The sequence below is a fragment of the Sebastes fasciatus genome, chromosome 11 (genome assembly GCF_043250625.1).
Source record: "Sebastes fasciatus isolate fSebFas1 chromosome 11, fSebFas1.pri, whole genome shotgun sequence".
NCBI lineage: Eukaryota > Metazoa > Chordata > Actinopteri > Perciformes > Sebastidae > Sebastes > Sebastes fasciatus.
Window position 1 is genome coordinate 4,820,929 of NC_133805.1, and position 23,099 is coordinate 4,844,027.

Genomic DNA, 23,099 nt, shown 5'->3' on the forward strand with positions numbered 1-23,099 from the left:
ACGACGGAGTATTAGGGCCACATTGAGGAAAAAAAATAAATCTGAGATTTCAAGAATAAAGTCATATTACGAGAATAAAGTCATAGGTTTACAAAAAAAAGTCGTAATATTATGAGAATAAAGTCATAATATTATAAAGTAGTAATTTTACATGTAATTGTCTTTTTTTCTCGTAAAGTTATGACTTTATTCTCGTAATATTACGACTTTTATTCTCGTAATATTATGACTTTATTCTCGTAAAGTTATGACTTTATTCTCGTAATATTACGACTATATTCTGAAAATCTCCGATTTTTTTTCCCTCAAAGTGGCCCTAATGTTTTGCGGCTCCAGACAGATATTTTTTGCCTAAAATGGCTCTCTTGATAGTAAAGGTTGCTGACCCCTGGTCTAGAGGTTTCACTTTTCAACACCTGTTGAGTCAGTATAGCTCCTTAAACAAGCAGAGCAGAGCTGAGATGAAGCCTTTAAACCTCTCACTACAGTGAGTCTGTCAGATTCTCAACTACAGTTTGAGATTATAGAGACTGTGTCGTTGACTATGAAGTGATGAAATATACTTCAGGTTAGCAGCAAAAATGTCACTTCAAACCCCAAGTGGAAACTTGTTGATTCAGTGGGGAATAGCAGAAGAGTAATACATGCACCCCTCATCACACCCATTATGAACGCACACACTCTCAGATGTGTACATGGTTTCTGTCTTGGTTACAGTAAACTCGTGAAAGCAGAGCGAGGATGAAGTGGCACATATTTACACAAAGCCGGAGACCGTCCGCTGCCCCGCTGTGGGCGAGAGTATCAACACTACGTTAAAATGTGCAGACAGAAAACGCAAAGCAGTCGCTCTCCGTCCAGCTGCTTCAAGTGCTTTATGATTTGTGTATAAACCCGAATTTAAACAGCGTGACGGTGTTAGAAATACTCTGAGCACCCATCCGGAGCAGACCAGGGAAAGAAAGTATCATAGTCTGTTAATTCTCTCTCGTTTCTTATTTGAACTTTAGGATTTGTTTTTTCATGTCACATGAAAATGTTTTTTAATCATATCTTGATTAATCTGCAGGAAGAACACCTGAGAAGAAATAAAATATATAAAAGTTAATGAAAGTTTGATTTAGTTCATAAATTTGATTTAAAAAGTTGAACCTGTTTTTTCGAGATGTGAATGATTACATAAAAACAGACCTTATCTGAAATAGACGCATAACAGAGACACTATTTAATAAAACAGGATTGATTTGATTAACCTTTTATCTCAAATCTGTTCAGTAATTATTCTTCCACGGCAGGCACGTTATGGACTAATGTGTTTGTGTTGCACTGATAAACAATCGAGATGTTAAAGGGCCAGTGTCTAGGATCTGGAGCCATCTAGTGGTGAGGTTGCAGACTGCAACCACATGAAACTTCTCCTGTGTGCCAAGCATGTAGGAAAACTACGTGAAGAAGATCCGCTCCCTCTATACATGACATGCGAAAAAAAGCTCAAATACGTACTGACGGCACGCGGAATGCCCGTGTAATGGCGTGCTATTTATACGCCTTCCCCTGAGCCCGCGTTACACTGTTTTGTCAACACGTTTTCACTCCCAACTCGTCAATATACCGCTGCTTGGTTAGTGCTCCCTCACCATCAGAGACCGACGCACAGGGTACCCCTCTTGAGTTACTTTTGGACGGACCAGTGACGGCGTGTCGATGTACGCTAGTGTCCTAAATAAACTTAGAAGTTAGGTTTAGGCAACACAACCACTTAGGTAGGGTTAGGAAACGGTCGTGGTTGACGTTAACTTCACTGACTAGCGACTCACGGGACTCAGAGGACTGACAATACCGCCGAGTCACGTGACTAAAGACTGGCATGACAAAATAAGTCAACGTTATTTTTAGTTTCAAACGGGACACGAACAGCGGTCTCCTGGTTGAAAGTCTTGTGTTTGTTTGACCCGCCCCCCCTGAACGGACTCTCACGCTATTAATACTACGTCACATGCTCCGACCGTCGAATAACGCCGTGGGTAGGTTTACATTGGAGTTAGTTGAAAGCTCGGTTCATCACATACTGTTGCTAAAGGATGCCTCCGTGCGCCGTTGTCTGATGCTGAGGGGCGCTGACCAAACTTACAAAGTTGGGAGTGAGAACGGGTTGCCTAAACCTATTACTGCTGGTTGTTTGCATGCAGTACAAATGACACGCGAAAAGGCTAAAGTGCGTACTCATGACACACGGGTTATCTGTGTAATGTGTCATATCATTCAGGTCTGAAGTATCATAGGTGGAAGATGAATTAAAGTGAAGAAATAAGATATAACATAGTGTGTACGGTCTCTACATGGAGTACTACATACATGTATGATCAATGCATAATACAGGGACATATAGCCTTTACAGTATGTATTAGCTTAGTGTGGGTTTACTAAGGGATTGAGTGTGAAAGAACATCATTTTCTCATTATTAACAGCAGCAACAGAAGGTTATCTGGAAACAGACCGCGGTGTTGCATTTAAAGCAGTGATATGTAGGTGTGAAGAGAAGGCTGAAAACACGGCTAATGTATGTAGGTTACTGCTTGTTCTTTCTCTTAAACGAATCAAAGGTCCACACGGTAGTTTCACGTATGATTGTAGATGTTTGACTTTTCTCAAGTAAATGTTAAAAAGGGATTATATATATATATATTTAATAATAAAATAATGTATAATAATTATACATTTGTTATGAATAATACATATAATATTTAAAAAATATTTTAAAAAGTATTCTTAAAGGAGTGAATTTGATTATTACTGTATGTGTTTATGAGTTTTGTGACTCTTTGCCCATGAATCCTGTAAAAACCTCACTTTCCAGTTACATGGACATCAATATGGAAAGTGTACTTTTCCTTTTTATGATTGAGGGCACGTTTATGTCATTAAAAAACAACCCATATTTATCATTCTTATTCCTCATATCTTATTATTAAACCTGATTAATGTCTCCGCTTCAGTTTTATTAAATCAGTGATGATATTCAACCCCTGCTAAATACTTCAAAACAGTTGTAATGACATTATCAACCTGTTGCAAATGTTTCTTCTTCTTTTTTTTTTAAATAAAAAAAATTGATTAAATGTGTGAAGAGTTAATTTTTTATTTTTTTTTGCCCACATAACCACGAAGTAAATAATAATAAAAAAAAAAAAATTGGGTGAGAACTGGAGGTTGTTTTTTGTTTATTTTACCTTTTTCTAACCTTCACATTAAAACCACATTGGTTGAAAAATCAGTCTTTGCCCAGCTGATAGATCACATTACTTTCCTGTCATGTCAGGGTTGCCAGGTTTGATAATACTTTACATTTTGTCCACAAGCGTTGCTCCTTTTTAAAGCTTTTATTATTAGGATTATCTGCCTCCGTTCTCTGTGTTTCTTTCCTCTTACCTGAACAGTCTGCAGACACACGATGTTTGTTGCCGCTGCGCTGTGGCTTTGCAAATTACTCTTCCCCCCACCCTCATATAAGGAAATCATTGTACCTCCTCCTCCTCCTCCTCCTCCTCCCCTTCATCATCATCCCTCTATCTGTCATTACCCTGCACAGTTTTAGAGAGGAGAGCACATGAAAGGAGAATAATGAACATGGCAGTGTTATACTCTCTCTTACAAGATAATCCTTTGTCATTACTTTTAGTTTGTGCTCATCTTGATGTCTCGGTGATTTGCCCTCCTGTGATGCTCTTGACCCGAAGAGAAAGAGTCTTATGATGCATCTAATCATCAGAGAACCAGGACGACTCCAAGATAATCTACTTAACCTTCAGAAATCTGTTGAATAGCAAACAGTGGGCGAGTAAAGAAAACGTGGGCACGGATGAAGATGTAAACAAACACCTTTTCTTACAATTTATTTATCCAACACTTTCATTGCACATTCACTACCACACACGTTTAGCTTGATTTTTGTCTCCAAAGGTTTGTTATAACAACGTATTCTCATCCCAACTCCTCGTATACTGACGCTTTGTCCGAACCCTCGGCGTCACTCTTTTTGGTCGCAGTAAACACGTGTTAAATGTTGTGAAGTCAACAGAAACACTTGCTTAGGTTCAGGAAATAAAACCGCTATAGTTAGGTTAGGCTTAAATTACATTTGTACAATGAAATTGACGCTGAGATATGAGACACGAACAGGATGAACGCCTGGTGTGTGAGTGTTTAATATCGACGCTGATGGGTTTACATTGGGGCCAGGTCTCGGGGGCCGCAGGCTACGCAGCGAATTCCATACGTCCCTCTCCCCAGCAACGTTTTCCAGCTCTTCCTGGAGGACCCCGAGGCGTTCCCAGGCCAGACGAGATATATAATCTCTCCAGCGTGTTCTGGGTCTACCCCGGGGCCTCTTACCAGTTGGACGTGCCCGGGAAATCTCCAAAGGGAGGCGTCCAGGAGGCATCCCGATCAGATGTTGAACCACCTCAGCTGGCCCCTTTCGATGCGAAGGAGCAGCGGCTCTACTCTGAGCTCCCTCCGGATGTCTGAGCTCCTCACCCTATCTCTAAGGCTGAGCCCAGCCACCCTACGGAGGAAGCTCATGTTGGCCGCTTGTATCTGGGATTTCATGCTTTCGGTCACTACCCAAAGCTCATGACCATAGGTGAGGGTCGGAACGTAGATGGACCGGTAAATCGAGAGCTTAGCCTTCCGGCTCAGCTCCCTCTTCCCCACAACGGTTTGGTACAACGCCCGCAATAACTGCAGACGCCGCAACGAGTGTGAGTACCTCGGGATCCCGAGATACTTGAACTCCCTCACTTGGGGCAAAGACTCGCTCCCAACCCGGAGGACGCAATCCCCCGGTATCCGGCAGAGAACCACGGCCTCAGACTTGGAGGTGCTGACTCTCATCCCAACCGATTCACACTCGGCTGCGAACCGCCCCAGTGTGTGCTGAAGGTCACGGTCTAATGAAGCCAACAGAACCATGGGTTCTTATTTCCCATTAATTGAACATGCACATCATATTAATGTTAATGAAAAAAAAAAAAGTGGTTTCTGAGGAGCTTAATATAAAGAGGCAGTCAAGAAGAAGGACAGTGTGAGGTTTTATCTTCCTCTATCATAATTTAAGTGTTTTAAAAATCACAGTTTTATTTACTTCCTATAAAAGTGACACTGTACTAAGCAGTTTAATAATGAGTTCATCTTTAAATAGAATTAATCAATTATTTTAGTTGTTGTTCTGTACATTAAAACATTTCACAAGTTCACTTTATATCAACTGTAGCTACACAGTCACCCTTTTTTTTCTCAGAATTTAATTCACTGTGCATGATGTGGATTTATCCTCCGTTTATAAACACTACCATGACATCTAGTGGGGAAACACCCTCTGTACAAACTCTGCTATCAACACACTGCTCTCAATCAATTTATATGATGTTCTCTTTGAATTTTACATGTTAAATCATGTTTCTTTAAACACCTGGCCGGCCTACTTATGCGCTCTGAATTACAATGAGGTCAACGGTAGATTAAGCTCCAACTCTGCAGGCAACAAATAGGATGAAATGGTCAAAGGTCGATGGCTTGTATCCCTGAAGGCCCGAGGGATTGGCCAAGTGGTGGAAGAATGGGGTCGACCGACAATCACCTCTTGTATATTTTCACCAGACAAAAAGGATAAAGTAGGATGCAATTTTGGAGCGTGAGTGTGACTACAAACGGAGTTCACTCCACCACGGAGTGGGAGGCTGTAGGGACCGTTGATGTAGGTATAGGGGCCGAATTGGAGTTGGGTCTCTGTCTGCTTGTCTGTCTGTGTTCCTGGTCCCCGTCCCCTGTACTCTGTTATCTCAATCTGGTCTGCTGGCCTGCAATGATCCACACCTGCTCTGCCTCAGCAATCAAGCTCACCTGCTCGTCATCAGTTCTTCATCTCCACACAGCATATGTTCACTGCACTGATTCGTCTCTCTGTTCAACGGGTTGTTGTAGCAGTGAAATCTAGTTAGTCAGTTTGCTAGTTACCCGTCTGCCTGAATCAAGTCTGTCTCTGTCTGCACAGTTTGTCCAGCCAGCCAGCCACGCCAAACCTCAAGCCCGCCAGCAGCTCCTGATCCTGGACCGTGTCTTCTGCCATCAGCCTCTCTGTGAATCATCTCCCACCATCACCATCACAATAAAAATTGTTTATTTTCCACTGAAAACAGCTGCCCGCTGCAGGTAAACAACACTGATGAGAGTTGAGTTTGTGTGTTGAGCTAAAACAGCTGAGGGGGGGGGTGCAGTGCGAAGTTGGTGTTGGTTCATTTATCGTTTCAGCTCAGTCACATACAGAACGGACCAGTCGGCAAATGTTCAGATGGCTCACTGCCTCTCCAATCATCTTAACCTTGTTATTAACTATTAAAACTATGTATTAAAATAAAGCCTCATGAGCATCATCGCTGAATATGAAATGAATTAAGAAAACAACAGGATCTGGAGAACCTTTTTTATTTTTAATGTTTTATTGCTTTTCCATCCTTTTGATCAACAAAAGTTCATCCAAATGACTAAAAGCATAATATATGAATATGGATTTGCAGCGATGAGTTATGCTGATGTTTTTGTAGTTTTACGGGGCAGCCACTAGGTGCCACTACAGCTCTTCATTTACTGTCCTTTTTAGTGGTCACTCCTATTTGGTCCTGACAGAACTGTGAGGGGAAAGTTGAATTGAATAAGAACAATGAATGGAAACACATGTTTAGAGGAAATAGAGTGAGGGGCAACTGGATTAACATGACGGGTTAAAAGAAGAAGATAAAGTAAGATTAAACAATCTAACTGGTATCACATTTTAAATCTTCTTAATTAGCTGCTGACAAAAGTCTTCCAGTTGGAACTGTTGCTGATGATCATGAGTCCACATGAGTCATTCACACACATGGAATAAATGTAATAAATGCACAGTTGGTGCAGCATGACCTCAGAAACAGAAGTATTAATGTAAATTCAAATGTGAAATAAAAAAAACTAATGACGACAACACACTGTAAACAAAGAGCACAGCAGTGTAAAGTAATGTTCTCCTAGAAACAGAGAGGAGAGAGGAAAGGGAGACCAGCTCCCCCACACACACACACACACACACCCCTACGCACACACACACACACACACACACACACACACACACACACACACACACACACACACTAAATAGGTGCCGATGATTGTTGAGATGTGTTTCTTTGTCGGCAGCATCTGCAGCAGAGGACCGTCACCGTAACGATGATGATGAGGACCGTGAGAAGGATGAAGACTGCACCGACCCACGCACCGAGGCTCAACTCTGGAGGGACAATGAGAGTCACAGTTAGACCGTCACTTTAAAGCTGCATTGTGTAATATCTAGCTACATGCTGCTAACAAATAGAGGACAGCATTTCACCTCTGCTACTGGGGCCATACAATCGAAATTTACAGTATTTTTTATCTGTTCAAAATGCACCTTAAAGGGAGATTTGTCACGTATTTAATACTCTTATCAACATGGGAGTGGACAAATATGCTGCTTTATGCAAATGTGTGTATATAATTTATTTATTATTGGAAATCAATTAACAACTCAAAATAATGACAGATATTGTCCAGAAACCCTCACAGGTACTGCATTTAGCATAAAACAATATGCTCAAATCATAACATGTTAAACTGCAGCCCAACAGGCAACAACAGCTGTCAGTGTGTCAGTGTGCTGACTTGACTATGACTTGCCCCAAACTGCATGTGATTATCATAAAGTGGGCATGTCTGTAAAGGGGAGACTCGTGGGTACCCATAGAACCCATTTACATTCACATATCTTGAGGTGAGAGGTCAAGGGACCCCTTTGAAAATGGCCAAGACAGTTCTTCCTCGCCAAAACTTTGCGCAGATGTGGAGCGTTATTTAACCTCTTTCTCGACAAGCTAGTATGACATGGTTGGTACAGATGGATTAATTAGGGTTTCTAGTTTCATATGATACCAGTATCTTCATTGTAGCTTGAAAACCGAGCCTGCTACAATCTAAAAATTGTAAGTTGCGTCAATGCTTTAAAGAAATTAGTGGCAATTGCCCACCCGTTGGCGTCGACCCTGTAGAGCAGTGTTTTGATGTGCAGGTCCCTGTGTGTTGTTTGACCGGATTTTTCCAAAGCACATTAAAATCTAATCAAAGCACAGGAAGTGGTTAAAGGACATCCCACCACTGAGATCAAGCACGAGAACGTTTCTGAGATATTTCAGTTTTTTTGAAGAAAAATGTTGCGGTTCCATTTTTGCTTTTTGTTTTGTTATGCACAAAATTAACATGCACATAAAAACAGAATGGGTGGAATTGTACCTCACACAATCTTTCCAAACACAAAAACATCAGTTTAGCAGATGTTTTATGAGGTACTAAAATGCCTGTCAGACTTCGGGTGAAAACATGCTTGGTTAACAAGAAAGCTCTCAGAGGCTTAGGGGACTCTTAGAAAAATGACCACAAAGTACGTCAGCTGGAAAGGTCCCTAAGCACACAGACAAAAGAACTTCTTATCCATAAAAGCCACAAGCGAGACTCATGATCTGGCCCACCCTCCTCTGCCAAAATGTGTCTCCAGTGCTGGTGTCCCTTCAGAAACCCGGAGGTGACCCTATGTCATGTGAGTCTTTGCAGTCTTAGCGATCACACGAGGGCTGAGGTGCAAAGATATCACAGGAATCACTCAAGATTGTAGTTTAACAATGTCCGTTCTACTCCTATTCTATTCCTATGGTCCATTCTGTGTGTAGTGTAGTGTGGTGTATAGAGAGTGTGTGTGTGCACCTTGCAGACCTTTAGTGGTTCCAGGTGTACACTTCTGTTTGCTCCAGGCTCCCTGCTTGGTGCTTTCGGGTCTGTTGCGGATGGAAGCTGCCACCATGAAGCAGTAACTCTGTCCTGCATCCAGCGTCGACACCTCTGCTGTACTGGATTCAGATATGTTGTCTCTCTATCAGGTCAGAAGGAAATACATAAATCCAACACACTGAACTTCCTCTATGATCATTCTAGTAGGTATTTCGTTATACAACGGCTTTGTGTGTATGACTGAGCTTCCTGTTAGTGTCAGTGTTGGGCAGCTGAGTACCGTACCTTGTTGGTACTTTCAGATTTGTAGTAGCTGATCTTATAGTTGAGCTCCTTTTTGAAAACGTCTCTGAGGCTGAGCTGCTTCCCACGCCGGTGAATACCAGTCAGAGGATCTGTGATGTTGACAATTACTGTTCTCTCATCTACAGCCTCCACAGTGAAGTTCACAGCACTGATGTTACCTGAGGAGAGGACAAATCGCCAGGGATGATGAGACTTACTGTCAGGCTTATTCATACGGGTTGAAAGTGTCTTATTCGTAAAGCTGAAGGGGGTGAGTTAGTAATAGCAGCTATCACCTTCTTTTATCATTTTGTGTGTTCAGCCCGTTCTCATTCCCGGGGGCGCCTAAGACCGACTCTTTGTCGCGGCCATCGTCGTTCGATACCGCTGCACGAGGCACCCCGTAGCGGCAGTATGAAACGCACCAGGCGTTCCATTAACTACAGTGTAAACCCATCCACGGCAACAGTAAACTTTTCGAGAAAGTGCCCCGGGAGTGTGGCGACTTAGTTTTAAGAGCAACAAGACACACACCGGGTGTAGCGGGAGGGGAGGTGGATGGGTCCAACAAACACAAGTCTTTCATCCAGGAGACCGCTGTTCGTGTCTCGTGCATCACGTTACAATCAGATGTTACGTTCGTGTGTGTTCACGACGTCCAGTGTCATCTTCACTGTACAAACGTAGTAGTTTTAAGCCCAACCATGTAGTTCTTTGCTGAATCTAACTATAGGGGTTTTGTTGCCTAGAATAAAGTGACGCCAAGGGGTGTGACACCAACGCCAAGGGGTGTGATGCCAACGCCAAGGGGAGTGATGCCAAGGGGTGTGACACCAACGCCAAGGGGTGTGATGCCAAGGGGTATGACACCAACGCCAAGGGGTGTGACACCAACGCCAACGGGTGTGATGCCAACGCCAAGGAGGGGCGTGTGACAAGTGCGTCTCCACATGCGTCTCGAGTGACCACTTGTGGTCTGACCACACTTACCTGCTCTCTATGCAGCGTACACGTAAACACGTACATCATTTCTGTTTGCAAAAAACAAATGCGTTGTTGTTGAGGCAGCAATGCACTTCAATTCCATTCTATTCCATGGTCTACTCCTTTGGCGTGTTCCAGGCAAACCAAATCACCTAAGATGTTCAACGCACTTGTAATATCTCTAAGGGCTCTTCGAAATTGTCAGGTGTCGTGGACAAAGCCGAATGTGTACATAGGCCTGCTTGCGCTTATGCAGAAGACATCAGTTGAGTAGGCGGTCCTTAATGTGGTCCAGGCCACATTCGCGTACACACTGCTAAAAGAATGCCGACCCAGACCACCTCTGAATGTGGTCTGAGCGATCGGATCTCAATGCGTCTTGAGTGCATTCACACCTGTACTTAGAGCTGTCCACTTGTGATCGGATCACTCAGGACGCATGTTTATGTCAGGTGTAGTACGGTGTTTTCTTTATACAGGCTTCCCCATGGGCACATCGTTACAATAATTCAACATTGACTTAGTTTCACACAGGACATGAACAGAAGTATCCTGGGTGAAAGTCCTGTGTTTGTTTGACCCCCCCATCCCCCCACCCCCCAACCACCTCCTTATGTGGACTTCCATGGACTCATTAGAAACATATTTCCTATTCGTCAAAAACAAACTTAATCCGGGAGGAAATCTGTTTCCCTCAAAACATAATTGACAATGCAGTTTCATTGTATGGGAAGGCAATTGTTAGGCGACAAGGCTGCTCACCGTCAACTGTGATGAGTGTTAATGTGTGGAGTTTTTTATCGTGTGTGCATGCGATACTTACTGTCTTTATAGGGGTTGAACTGCGGGGAATAGGTGTGAGGCAACTCCTCCAGCCCGTCGTCATAATCCACGTTCTCAGCCTCTGTTTTGACGTCAGCAGTGAAGGTCCTGTCAAACAGGAATACATGAATGTGGGTTGGAGGTATGTGATCAGAAACCGACGCACGGAGGCACCCTTTATCAACAGTATGTGACGAACCGGGCTTTCAACTGGCATTATTCGACAGTCGGAACATGTGATGTAGTATTAATAGCGTGAGAGTCCGCTAAGGGTGGGAGTGAAGGGAGGGGTGGTGGATGGGTCAAACAAACACAAGACTTTCAACCATGTTCATGTGAAACTAAAAGTCAACGTTGAATTATTTTGTCACGTGACTCGTTGGTATCGTCAGCCCCGTGAGTCGCTAGTCAGCAAAGTTAACATCAACCATTCCTAATCCTACCTAAGTGGTTGTGTTGCCTTAACCTAACTTCCTGTGAAGTTTATTTTGAAAGGACACTATGCATGTAAGCGTTTATTGACACTCTGTCCCTGGTCCGTCCAAAAGTAACGTAAGAGGGGTTCCCCGTGCGTCAGTCTCCGATGATAAATCAAAACTAAGATAAAGATGGGTAAGGCCACAGGCACAGATAATGATAACAGAGAAATATACATTTCTGTAGAAATATTTCAAAACATGAGTGGTGTTAGGAATTACAAATGAATGTGAAGTATACCAGATATCTAAGCTCTAAAATATTACAGAGATATTACTCAGGGTTTGAAGTGATAGAGGTCTTGTTCCTACCTGTCGAAGTCTTCAAGGTTGTTGGTCAGATCACATTCTGATCCTGACACTTGGATGCAGTCGATAATGTCCAGCCAGTCACCATTATCGCTGATAGTCACATGACAAAACACACAAAACAGGAGAATAATGTCAAAAAACACAAATTGCTGACTTATTGCAAGATCCCTGTAGTACAGGAGCACATAGACACTGCAAATAGATGACGAAAGAAATGGAAACAAATATTAAAACCTTCATGAGAAAATTACGGAAACCCTGAGAGCAAAAATCCTTTTTCTAAGTCTGATCTAAATAGTTTTTTCACTGGTCTAAGTGTTTGTTGGTGTAGTACTCATTTCAGCCACAAGAGGCTGAAGTGCTCCACTACCCCGTGTTCTAAATAGGACTAAAAGCATTCACGTTTTCTTCCAGGTGAGTTTTAAATGACATAACTTGCTACCACACAATATATATATATATGTATATACTTTGTGTTTAGAGTGAATGGAGAAATTAAAACTCACCTGGAGGAAAACATGAATGCTTTTAGTCCTATCATGAACAATTGTTCCTCCTGATCTGTGAAGAACACAGAAGACATTCTGACATGTCATATTAAAGGAAAACAGGTGTAAACATTTTTAATTAAATTATCTGTTTCAGTTTCAGGGTCCTTTTCACAGCATCATTTTTCGATATGACATGGAAGGGTAAATACAGGTGTGATTGAGCAATATGGCAGACTCCGTGAAGAGGACCCGCTCCCTATGGAGATGTGAGAAGCTCTTTCTAAGCCAACGAAAACACAACGATTCTTAGTTTCAAGTGATGATACACTAATGAAAACATAGTTACATAATATTTTTTGCAGCCAGAAGTGACACGAGAGCGTGGAGCTAAGTACGACTGAACACTGAATAAGACATTTCTAGGCGACCAAAATGACAAAGATGAAAACACGGACAACTCCCAGACCGGACAATGCCGTGGCAGCGACCTGTCAATCACAAGGTAGCCCCGCCCTAAAGCATCCCCTGCTTTATGGTCTCTTTGACTCTAAATGGGACCATAATTTACTAAATGAACATCATGCTGTATTGAAGAAGACTTGAAACTAGCGATTGAGACCATAAACTCATGTTTACAATGTTTACTGAGGTAATAAATCAAGTGAGAAGTAGGCTTGTTTTCTCTTAGACTTCTATACAATCAGACTTATTTTTGCAACCAGAGGAGTCGCCCCCTGCTGGCTGTTAGAAAGAATGCAGGTTTAAGGCACTTCAGTGTCGGCTTCACTTTTCAGACCCGGAGGTTTCCGCCTGTCCTGAATCCTACACACTGGTCCTTTAAATGATGGGATTACAGTGTGTGATAAGCCTTCAAATGTCATTCAAAATTAACTTCCTGGTTCATATTTAGATTGCTCACCCTACCCTAAAGCAACTTACAAACACGAACGTAGGAGCAGTGGAAGTATTGTGATCCTAGTAAAAGTAGAAGTACAACAATGTAAAAAATACTCTATTACAAGTAAAAGTATCATTATATTTTGGTCAAATTTGACCAATTGTTCAATTTTCAAAACTCTATGTGTGTGTGGACTCACCTAGAGTACTGGACAGTGTATTTGTAGTCAGATGGTGTGGTAGTCCACTTGAGGATGGTTTTAAAGTCCAGAGATACCCAGCGTACGTTCTCTGCTTTGGGCACAATGTTCCCATCTGTGAATAAAACGTAACACAACATTACAGAGGACCTGTTATGCTCATTTTCAGGTTTCTACTAGAACATGTTTCCTTGCTTTAATGTTCAAAAGAACGCGTAACTTTTCTCATACTCCGCAAAGTCTAGTCTGCTTTGATTGGTCAACTGAAGAAAACACTTTGGACTCCGCTCCAGCTCCGCTCTAACTATAGCTTTGTTTTAGGGCGTGCCAAACTTGCCATTCAAATGTGTTACTTTGTGACATCACCATGTTTCGGAGGAAAAGGCGGGACTTCAATCGAGGCGTTTCAGTCAGTTCAGGAGCAGCGTTTCTGTGTAACTCTCTTTGGACTTTGGGCTTTATAACTTCGCAGACCTTTTGCATGCACAAAAAAACTATATAACACACTAAAGGAAAGGTGGAAAAACACAATAGGTCCCCTTTAATTTCCACTCATCCATGAGCTCTGAAAGTTCTCCCCTCCTGTTTTTTTTTGTTAGTGTAATGTCACACCGATAAATCAGCTGAGAGAGAGAAAAACTTTGACTTCCACCTCCTCTTCTTTCTCATAAACAAACCATAATTAAAGACAGACTTTGCCAGTGAGCAAAGCTGAATAAGGGCCAGAAGTGATACCGTTACATAATAGAAACACACTTATAAATGCTGTTTATGCAGTGTGAGATACTGTATGTCCAATCTCGTAACATTCCACTATGTTGTGATTCATTTCTTGCGATGTCTAAAGAATTTTGTGGAACATCTTGTTTGGTTCGTTAGTTGCTTTAACATTTCCACATGTCTAATTAAATGCTGAGTCACGATTAGGTAAGAACTGCCATGAACGTTTACTGATTACAGAACACCTGAAGAATGTTATAGAGTTATTGTTCCACCAACTTAATGAAGAGCCTGTCTTTATACAACTATATATCCAGAGAACACTGTCTTTTCTACTGAAGAAATAGTCCCCTATGAAAACGGTCCACAGTGAAGTCTGTGGAAATTCCACTGACCTCCATTGTATTGTATTGGGGTGGGGGGGTGGGGGAGGGGCGGAAATATCACAGGCAAGTATTTCAAAACCAAGACAAACAAAAGCAAAACTTGCATGCAGCATAGCTTTTTTTAGCAGAGGTGACTGCCTGTAATATCAAACATCATTATGCCCCCATTATGTTAAGTTAGAACAGGAATGTAGGAACCAAACTCCAAACTGCAGAGATCCAGTTACAAGCTGTAAAACAACTGAAAGCCATAAGCAAACATCTTCGAACACAGCCAAAGTTCCCTCTAGGATGCCCTTCCCGTAGAGAAAACAAGATGAAGTGCCCTCTAGGGTGCCTTTTCAGCAGAGAAAATGTGATAAAGTGCCCTTCCAGTAGAGAAAACGAGACTCAGTGCACTAATGGGTGCTCTTTAAATGGAGAAAATGTGATAAAGTTCCCTCTAGAGTGCCCTTCCAGTAGAGAAAACGTAATAAAGTGCCCTTCCAGTGGAGAAAACAAGATAAAGTTCCTTATAGGGTGCCCTTCCATTAGAGAAAACAAGATGAAGTGCCCTCTAAGTTGTCCTTCCAGTAGAGAAAACGTAATAAAGTGCCCTTTAGGGTGCCCTTCCAGTGGAGAAAACAAGATAAAGTTCCTTATAGGGTGCCCTTCCAGTAGAGAAAACAAGATGAAGTGCCCTCTAAGGTGTCCTTCCAGTAGAGAAAACGTAATAAAGTGCCCTTTAGGGTGCCCTTCCAGTGGAGAAAACAAGATAAAGTTCCTTATAGGGTGCCCTTCCAGTAGAGAAAACAAGATGAAGTGCCCTCTATGGTGCCCTTCCAGTGGAAAAAACGTGATAAAGTGCCCTCTATGGGGCCCTTCCAGTGGAGAAAACGTGATAAAGTGCCCTCTAGGGTGCCCTTTCAGTGGAGAAAACGAGATGCAGTGCACTAATGGGTGCCCTTTAAATGGAGAAAATGTGATAAAGTGCCCTCAAGAGCGCCCTTCCAGTAGAACAAACGTAATAAAGTGCCCTTCCAGTGGAGAAAACAAGATAAAGTTCCTTATAGGGTGCCCTTCCAGTAGAGAAAACAAGATGAAGTGCCCTCTAAGGTGTCCTTCCAGTGGAGAAAACGTGATAAAGTGCCCTCTATTACGTTTTCTCTACTAGAAGGGCACTCTAAAATGCCCTCTAGGGTGCCCTTCCAGTAGAAAAAACATGATAACGTGCCCTATAGGCTGCCCTATCTATCTACAGATCTATCAATCTATCTATCTATCTATCTATCTGAACATGTGTTTTTACCTGCTGTAGTGACGATCCAAGCAGACAGACAGAGTCCCAGATAAAGCACAGTTTTCAGAGATGCCATGTTAGCACAACCCAAAATCCCTTCTCCTGGAGCTGTTGAGATACTGCTGTAGATAAGAGGTTCTTCTGGGTTTCAGCTGCTCACACTGACTGTGGTTTCTGGTGAACAGGACAGAGGGTGTGGGAGCTGTAAGTGGGGGAACTGGGGGGACGTTCTGCCTGCTGATCCCTCCCACATGCCTGCCTGCTGATGGGAGATTCTACAACGATTTGCTCAGTTTGAACTCCTCCTTTCTCCGAAGCACAGATTTTATGAATGTCCTCGAGCTGATACACGACACCCCGTTAAAACATGGAAACTGTCCCTCTGTGACGGACTAAACTCACAGAAACATGAGCAATTAGTTAGCAGTGGTCACACCCAGCCTGACAAGAACCAAATAGCTGATTCTTTCTTCGTGGGAAGGGAACTCTTGGCACCATGCTGCTCATGTATTCAACTGTGTTTCTGTGAACAACCAAACAGCTTGATGCCCCGTTGCCTTGACGGCTGAAAGAGTTTGTGCCAAGTGGTCCAGTTAAAGTTCTGTACCGGCCCTTAGCTCACCAGGAAACTCACTCATCTCTTTCTTAACTCACACAGCAACACTGGAGTCTCAGAACATGGAAATCTATATGGGATGGCAATGCTAATACCCACTAGTACACTTTTTCTCGATCGCTTTGGCTCATTTTTCAGTCTCTAACCTCTAAGTGCAATGGTCACAACTGTTTGATGGGACATCACAACTCTTTTGCATGTTTGCAAAAGGTAGTAACTCATCCAAAATAATTCATTCATGCTTCAAAAACCTAGTTATTGTGTCAGTAAATTGGTCAACAAAATTAAAAGTTGTTTAGTCATCGTGAGATCCGTACTGGTAAAAATAAGATAATAAGATAAGATATACTTTTATTGTCCTCCTGGGGACATTTTTCCTGGACTCTGTCCAACTGCAGTTACAAACACTAAATTAAAAATAAAAATGTTTAGATATTTGTCACCATGGCAGTCAACTGGAAATGTTTCTTATATACAAATCTGTGTTTTTTTTTTAACTTTTTGTTGACTCACTCTCAGTGAATGCTGTTGTGTATTGCACGGAGCTTTTTAGATTCCCATTTCAACAGTAGGTCAAAGTTTACAGTAAAAGTCAAAACTGTAGCTACACAGAAACATGATATGCACGTTTATATATAGTCAATTTATTTGTGTGGCAATGTGTCACATGTACTGGAAACACAAAATTCACTTTCGATGCCAAAATATCACCATTAACCCTGCTGCAAACATGAAAAAAAAAAACAAGTTGTACCTCCTCGTCACAGATATTCATGGAATATACACGTATGTCTGACAGATTTTGATAACTGAATGGATCATTTTATTTGCATGAGACGGCTCAGACCATGAAATAAAATTTAGAAGTTGTGAAGAGGACGACAACTTCACTGAGAATCATCTCATCAGTTTTGATCAGCAAGATGTGTGCAGGTGGTTTTTGTACTGACTCTTTAGCACATGTGCCAAAACGTGAATGAGAAATTCAAATTTGTTGTGAACAACAACAACAAAAAATAATTCTCATTCAAGAATTGAGCCAAAACGAATGAGAAAAACTGTAATTTTAATCTTTATCACAACTTGATATATGTGATCATATACATTGTTGTATTTCTCATTTGTTTAAAAATGTTTTTTAATTGTGTAAAATGCAAAGAGAGACCAAAAGCACTACACTGTTCTATTGTTTTTCTCATTTGCATTGGCTCAATTCTCGAATGAGAATTATTTTTTTTCAAAGCTATAAGTTCAAATCTCTGAACAATTAGTTTGTTGTTCACAGCAGATTTGAATTTCTCATTCATTCAAGCAAATTGCACGTGTTTTTAGCGCACATGTGTAAGTACAAACAAGTCTACAAATAACCACTTGGACATATCATTCTCAGTGAAATTTTCATCCTCTTCACAACTTCTAAACATTCCTTCATCGTTTGAGCCGTCAGTGATGTTACTGTACTGTAGTTGCGTTTCTGATGGATGTGTAAATAGGTGACTCTGTGCTAACAAATTCCCCATAACAACTTTTTTATGTGATAATATGTCAATGTTGTCTTTAAAGCTTGTTCTGCCGCCACCAAATGACCCCAAAAAAAATTAAATAATAATCAGGTAATGCAGCTTTTTAGGGGTTTTCCTGCTACAATGAGATTGGGGTGTTTAGGTTGTAAAAGTTGCCTAAGTGTTGCACCACAATAGTGAAGTTTCTTATCCAATCTATAAGAATATGAAACCACTGGTCCACACTCAAAAATAATAAAAAAAAACAAACATATAATTTAAAGGAAAGTGCAGTTTTTAAGTTGAGACAAAAACATTTTGTGGCAGTTGGGATAAAAATAATTTAGTTATGTCCTCTTAAAATAGTATATTATTGTTTTTGATGTTATTCATTTTTGATTCATCCCATTATAACATTAACAGATTAAAGACAACCCATTACATTGATTTTTGTATTTACCATACAAATTTTTAAAAACTACAAACTTTGCTGCTATAAATTGACAAATTCTGCTGCATATTTTTGAAGCGTCCCTCCGCTCTCGTTCTATGAGTCCTCTGGGACAGGAGAGCAGCCAAGGAATGTGGGACTGAAGAAAAGTGGAAACATACTAACCGGCTGTTTGCAGAGATCGCAGCTAAAGCAACGGGCATTCTGTGACTTTGTCTATTTAAGGTAATGGCATTCAGGTCAATCAGAGATCTGCAGTAAAACTCTGCGACCTGTTCGGACGGACACAGTGGTATTGAGCAACTGTGTGGGAACATTGCAGCAGTGTCAGTGTGTGCGTATGTCACCTCCTGGTACCAATTAGAAACCATGTGACTGTTCTAGTTGGACCTCTCCTCCACAGACGTACGCAGGAACTCTGAGAAACAAACTCACAGAGGCTGATTCATGTTTACTCAACCCTGTCTCCTAACAATTACACTAAAGCTGGGCGACGATTTTAGCCTGTTTCTGGCCCGAATGTTGAGCCGCACGACTCATTTTAGAGTTGGACCGAATTTTAGCTTTGTCGGGCGTCGTTTGCCGTGCGGTGTACGAAGGGGGGGGACCAAGGACCGATTAACTCCTCCCGACCGGCCGTCGGACGGTGTTTTCATCTTACCACTTTAACCTTTAATTATAACCTTTTTGGTTGCCTATAAATGTCTTATTCAGCGTTCGGTTGTACTTAGCTCCACCCCCTCGTGTCCCTTCCGGTTGCAAAAAAACAAGATGGCGACAGCCAAAATGCTGAACTCAATGCTTCAAGACAGCAGTCCACAAACCAATGGGTGGCGTCACGGTGACTACATCCACTTGTTATATACAGTCTATGGTCCAACCCAAAGTTCTGGACACATTTCATTTTTGACCTGATGATGGTGCTAGAAGACAAGTGAAGAGATCACCGAAAGTTATCCCAATCCATCCAGAGGTTGAGCTAAGTTTCATGGCAATAGTTTCACTCTGAATCAAAAAATGTCACTTCAGTGGCGCTAGGGGAAAAAGTCAGGAGATCATTAAAGTCACTAGTCCGGATCAAAGAGGAGAACTGACCGATCGGTCGATAAGCTGACTGACATTACTGCCTTTGCTGCTAGCACGGCAAAAAAAACAGAGAATAACAGTTCTCTGATACTGGCGCAGAAGCACGATCATTCAGCGATGGGTTGACCCAACCTTTGTGCATTTATTGTCCCCTTAAGTCAAAAACATACTTCATACACACCTCATGTTAATATGGAGTCAAATGAGCTATAGCTGAACTCTCACAAACATCCACTCTTTGTAAACAACTCTTCCCCAAAGCTGCACTTATTACTGAGTTTTGTTGTAAATAAGCTGAAACCACAGACAGCTGTTTTTAATCACTGAGACAAAGAACACAATGAAAGTGAACAAAGCGTCGTGGTACTGTCGGTCCAACGGCTATTGTTCTAAAACATTTTGCAGAAACAATAACAACAGCCAGCCCACTGACTCATCCACAGAGATACGGATCAGTGTACCACAGGCATTTACTTTCTTATATAAGATTAACCCTATACAGCGAGATAAGGTGCATACACTTGTACAGTAAAATGCAGTCCGATAGACCTGAGAAATGTGTTCTACCACCAGCGTACCAAGATCCAAATATATCTGCATATTTGTTGGGAAGTCAGATGACTTAGTTCACATCAGACCGGCCCATCCGGGTACTTCACAAAACGTCAGGGCCACGCCTCCTTTTGGGGGATAGAAAACCAAAGAGACTTCAATATAATTTGACGTATGTTTGGATTTTAATTTTGACAAGTTCGTATGCATTCATCTCTTCTTATACAAATGTTTGTTTTATACACATGTCTAATAATTATTTTGTGCCTGAGCCTGAACCTGAGTGTTCGCAATACCTTAATAAATTAAGGTTGATCGCCACCATGAAATTAATGAGCGACTACTGGTACTGGTTTCTGTATGAAGGGTGTGCAAATGCTCCCGCTCGTCTAGTCGGAGGGGCATAGGACAGAGGGGAGGGAAGAGCGGAGAGCTGCAGGAGGAGGGCTGTATTTCCAAATTCAGGCTTTATTTTTTCTTTTCTTGTGCTCGCTCTACATAGACATGAACAAGGCGACACACGTCAGCTAAAACCACAATATCACTCTATATTTCACCTGCTTGGCAGTAATGTTAGCTGACCAGACGAAGGACTGTGTTTTCCTGCTTCAGCCTCCCGACCGTGTTCAGAAGGAACATGGGAGACACCAGAGTTTTGGTCGGAGACAATAAAGTTTACTCGCTCCGGAGCTCCCATGTTGTTTCTTGCTGCTGAGTGAATAGATATTCACTCAGCAGCAAGAAACAACATGGGGAACCTCTGTTGGTCTGGAGGAGCTGCAGCAGTTATTTCTGCACAAATGTCCACTGTACATTCACTAGATATTCTCAGAGCTAAACTAACTCTTCTGCAGTGTGTAGTGTGTGTGCGCATGCACGTGAGAGGTGGAGCGAGAGAGCGAGTGAGAACGAGCGCGGTGTGTGAGTGAAGGCAAGCAGAGGAGCAGAGCAGCAGAGTACAGCATCAACTCCGGCCCTGGAGACCAAAGCTACGGTCTCCTCTGTGTCTTCTGACTGCGGTCGGGAGGCCGAAGCAGGAAGAGTTGACACTGTTTTGCAAGACGGGCTTCACTAGATGTAACTTTGCGGTTTGGTGCTTCCGTGTAGTTTGTGTTGGAGTCTGAGTCTGAACAGCGTAGCCACACGCGAGTACGCATGGGACACCGACCCGCAATGATTTATACGTGTAAGTTACAAACAGTACCTTTAAGAATGCTTTTACTAAACCTAACCAAGTAGTTTTGTTTGAATTTCTTAACCGAGTGTTTAAAACTGCTACGGTAGTTGAGCGTCATAGTTTGTCGCTTAGTGCTACCCAGTGGGTTTAAAAGTGACGCCACAGGGTCCTGACCAAGCGTCCGTATGTGACGAGTTGACATGAAAACGGGCTGCAGGGCTCGATCTGACCCTGAAGCAGTACACAACAAAATGTCCAGGAATCTACTCTGTGCCGTACTCAACCCAGAGTACTCCTGTGGGATCTTAGAAGTCTATCAGTCTGGCATGATACATCAGGGATGGCAGATTCCAAGAAACGAGACAGCAAGTCTGGACAAACTCAGACTCTTTATGGATAGCCAGAGCGTAATATTTCAACAGAATGTCCTCCCTATCTCGGGGTGTGGAAAACTCCACCAGTGATACGTGTAAGGAACGCCAGTTTCCTGGAAGTGTGTGGGAGAGCTCGGCATGCTGTCTCATATGCCCACTAGGATGTAATCAATGAATGAATCTGATAGCTGACCCACCCAATAGTCATGCTTCTGACTCACACATTGAATAACTGCATATGTGTCAGCTTTAGTTGGATTGCAGCAGATGTTTTTCAGTAACCGCATGCCGTTACATGAACACATTGACTTCCCATCTGTGGGATTTGGATACTGTAACCTCGTAGTCGTAAATGTCGTCAGCTGCAGCTGGAACATCTGCATCCTATCTGACTAGTTTCTATCATTAGAACAGAAGTATTGAGTAAATCTACTCATGGGATTTAAAGGAGTGTTTTGAGCAAATGTTTTACAGTTTGACATTTATAGTACTAAACCCAGATTATCGTCTGCATAGGAACCGATGTGTTTTGAATGGAGCGGCCAGAGCGAAGCGCTGACGTCATGGAAAACTGAGACCCTCCTTCCCCTGTGTCGTCTCTTTGCTCGGCTCCTGTCACTAGAGCACCAGCTGGGAGAGTTTCAACGGCCGGTTCTCATGTCCTGACAGTCAGGCCACTAAAATGAAGCACATCAGTAGTAGTGTGACGTATACACATTGTGTGTGTGAGGTAACAATCAGTGTCTCTAAAAGATAATTTACTGTTGGTTATTTAAAGCATCAGGAGGTGAGATTGGAGCAAATATGATTAAAAAAAGTTATTGTTATAAAACGGTCGCTATATCCTGACAGTAGAACATGAAACAGGTAACCTGACAAAAATCATGTCCCTCTGTGTCCTCCGGTGCTCCTAACGGCATCTGCCAGATTTCACTTACCGGAGGAAAACAAGCAGTAAGAGCTGATCTGAGTTCTGCTGTCCAGCTGCTGTCTATGAGAGCCGGCTGTCAATCACTCTGAACTCCGAACGGTCAAACTAGGCAGCGCTGATCAAATATGAATCAATATTCTGTTAATGTAATGCCTATTTCTCTCCTCAAATGTTTTCAGAATCATCTTGTAGTGTACTGTTTAGCTGTAAAATTAGAAAGTTTGTGACGCCGTCGCCATTGTGAAATCTGGTGAAGAAACGGTCACATGACCGGAGCACAGCCAATAGGAACGCTCTCTCAATGAAATGACCTGTGATTGGTCAAAGTCTACCGTCACGGGCTAGATTTTCTAAAGCCTGAAAACAGAGCCATGAGGAGGAGCAGAAGTCTAGTTTTCTCTCACAACACTTGAATTACAATATGCTGAAAGGTTATTATGGAATTTTTGCCCAATGATGCCAAAAATATACTGCCTACTGCTGCTTTAAGTAATTTAAGCCAAACCAGCAAATGTTTTTTGTTTGCATTCACAATGTTAACCACGTGTTTACTGCGACCGTAGCGGAGCGTCATAGTTTGACAAGCTGGGCTAACCAGTGCATTAGAAAACGGTAAAAGTTGTAAAACACACTAATAGCTGAATCCAGAGTTATTTCCCTTCTTCCGTTCCGCGAATGAGACCCAGACCGAGGCTGGAGCGAGGGCTGGG

The 23,099-nt window shown here is 42.2% G+C and overlaps 1 protein-coding gene across 3 annotated transcripts; it reads right to left on the minus strand.

The window, feature by feature from the left end:
* Window positions 1-6,468: 6,468 nt before the first annotated feature.
* On the minus strand, window positions 6,469-15,910 carry LOC141776445 (tissue factor-like). Of its 3 annotated transcripts, XM_074650058.1 has the most exons (8): window positions 15,710-15,865; window positions 13,316-13,430; window positions 12,234-12,288; window positions 11,728-11,817; window positions 10,941-11,047; window positions 9,134-9,312; window positions 8,825-8,990; window positions 6,469-7,322 (listed from the first exon to the last, which is right to left on the minus strand). In XM_074650058.1, exons 2-8 carry the CDS (start codon window positions 13,428-13,430, stop codon window positions 7,186-7,188), a joined length of 849 nt encoding a protein of 282 aa, XP_074506159.1. In that variant the 5' UTR covers window positions 15,710-15,865; the 3' UTR covers window positions 6,469-7,185. The 3 variants fall into 3 exon arrangements, with proteins under 3 accessions (XP_074506159.1, XP_074506157.1, XP_074506158.1); XM_074650056.1 differs by lacking the exon at window positions 12,234-12,288 and having other exon boundaries at window positions 15,710-15,910; XM_074650057.1 differs by lacking the exon at window positions 12,234-12,288 and having other exon boundaries at window positions 8,834-8,990; window positions 15,710-15,908.
* Between the last annotated feature and the right edge of the window lie 7,189 nt (window positions 15,911-23,099).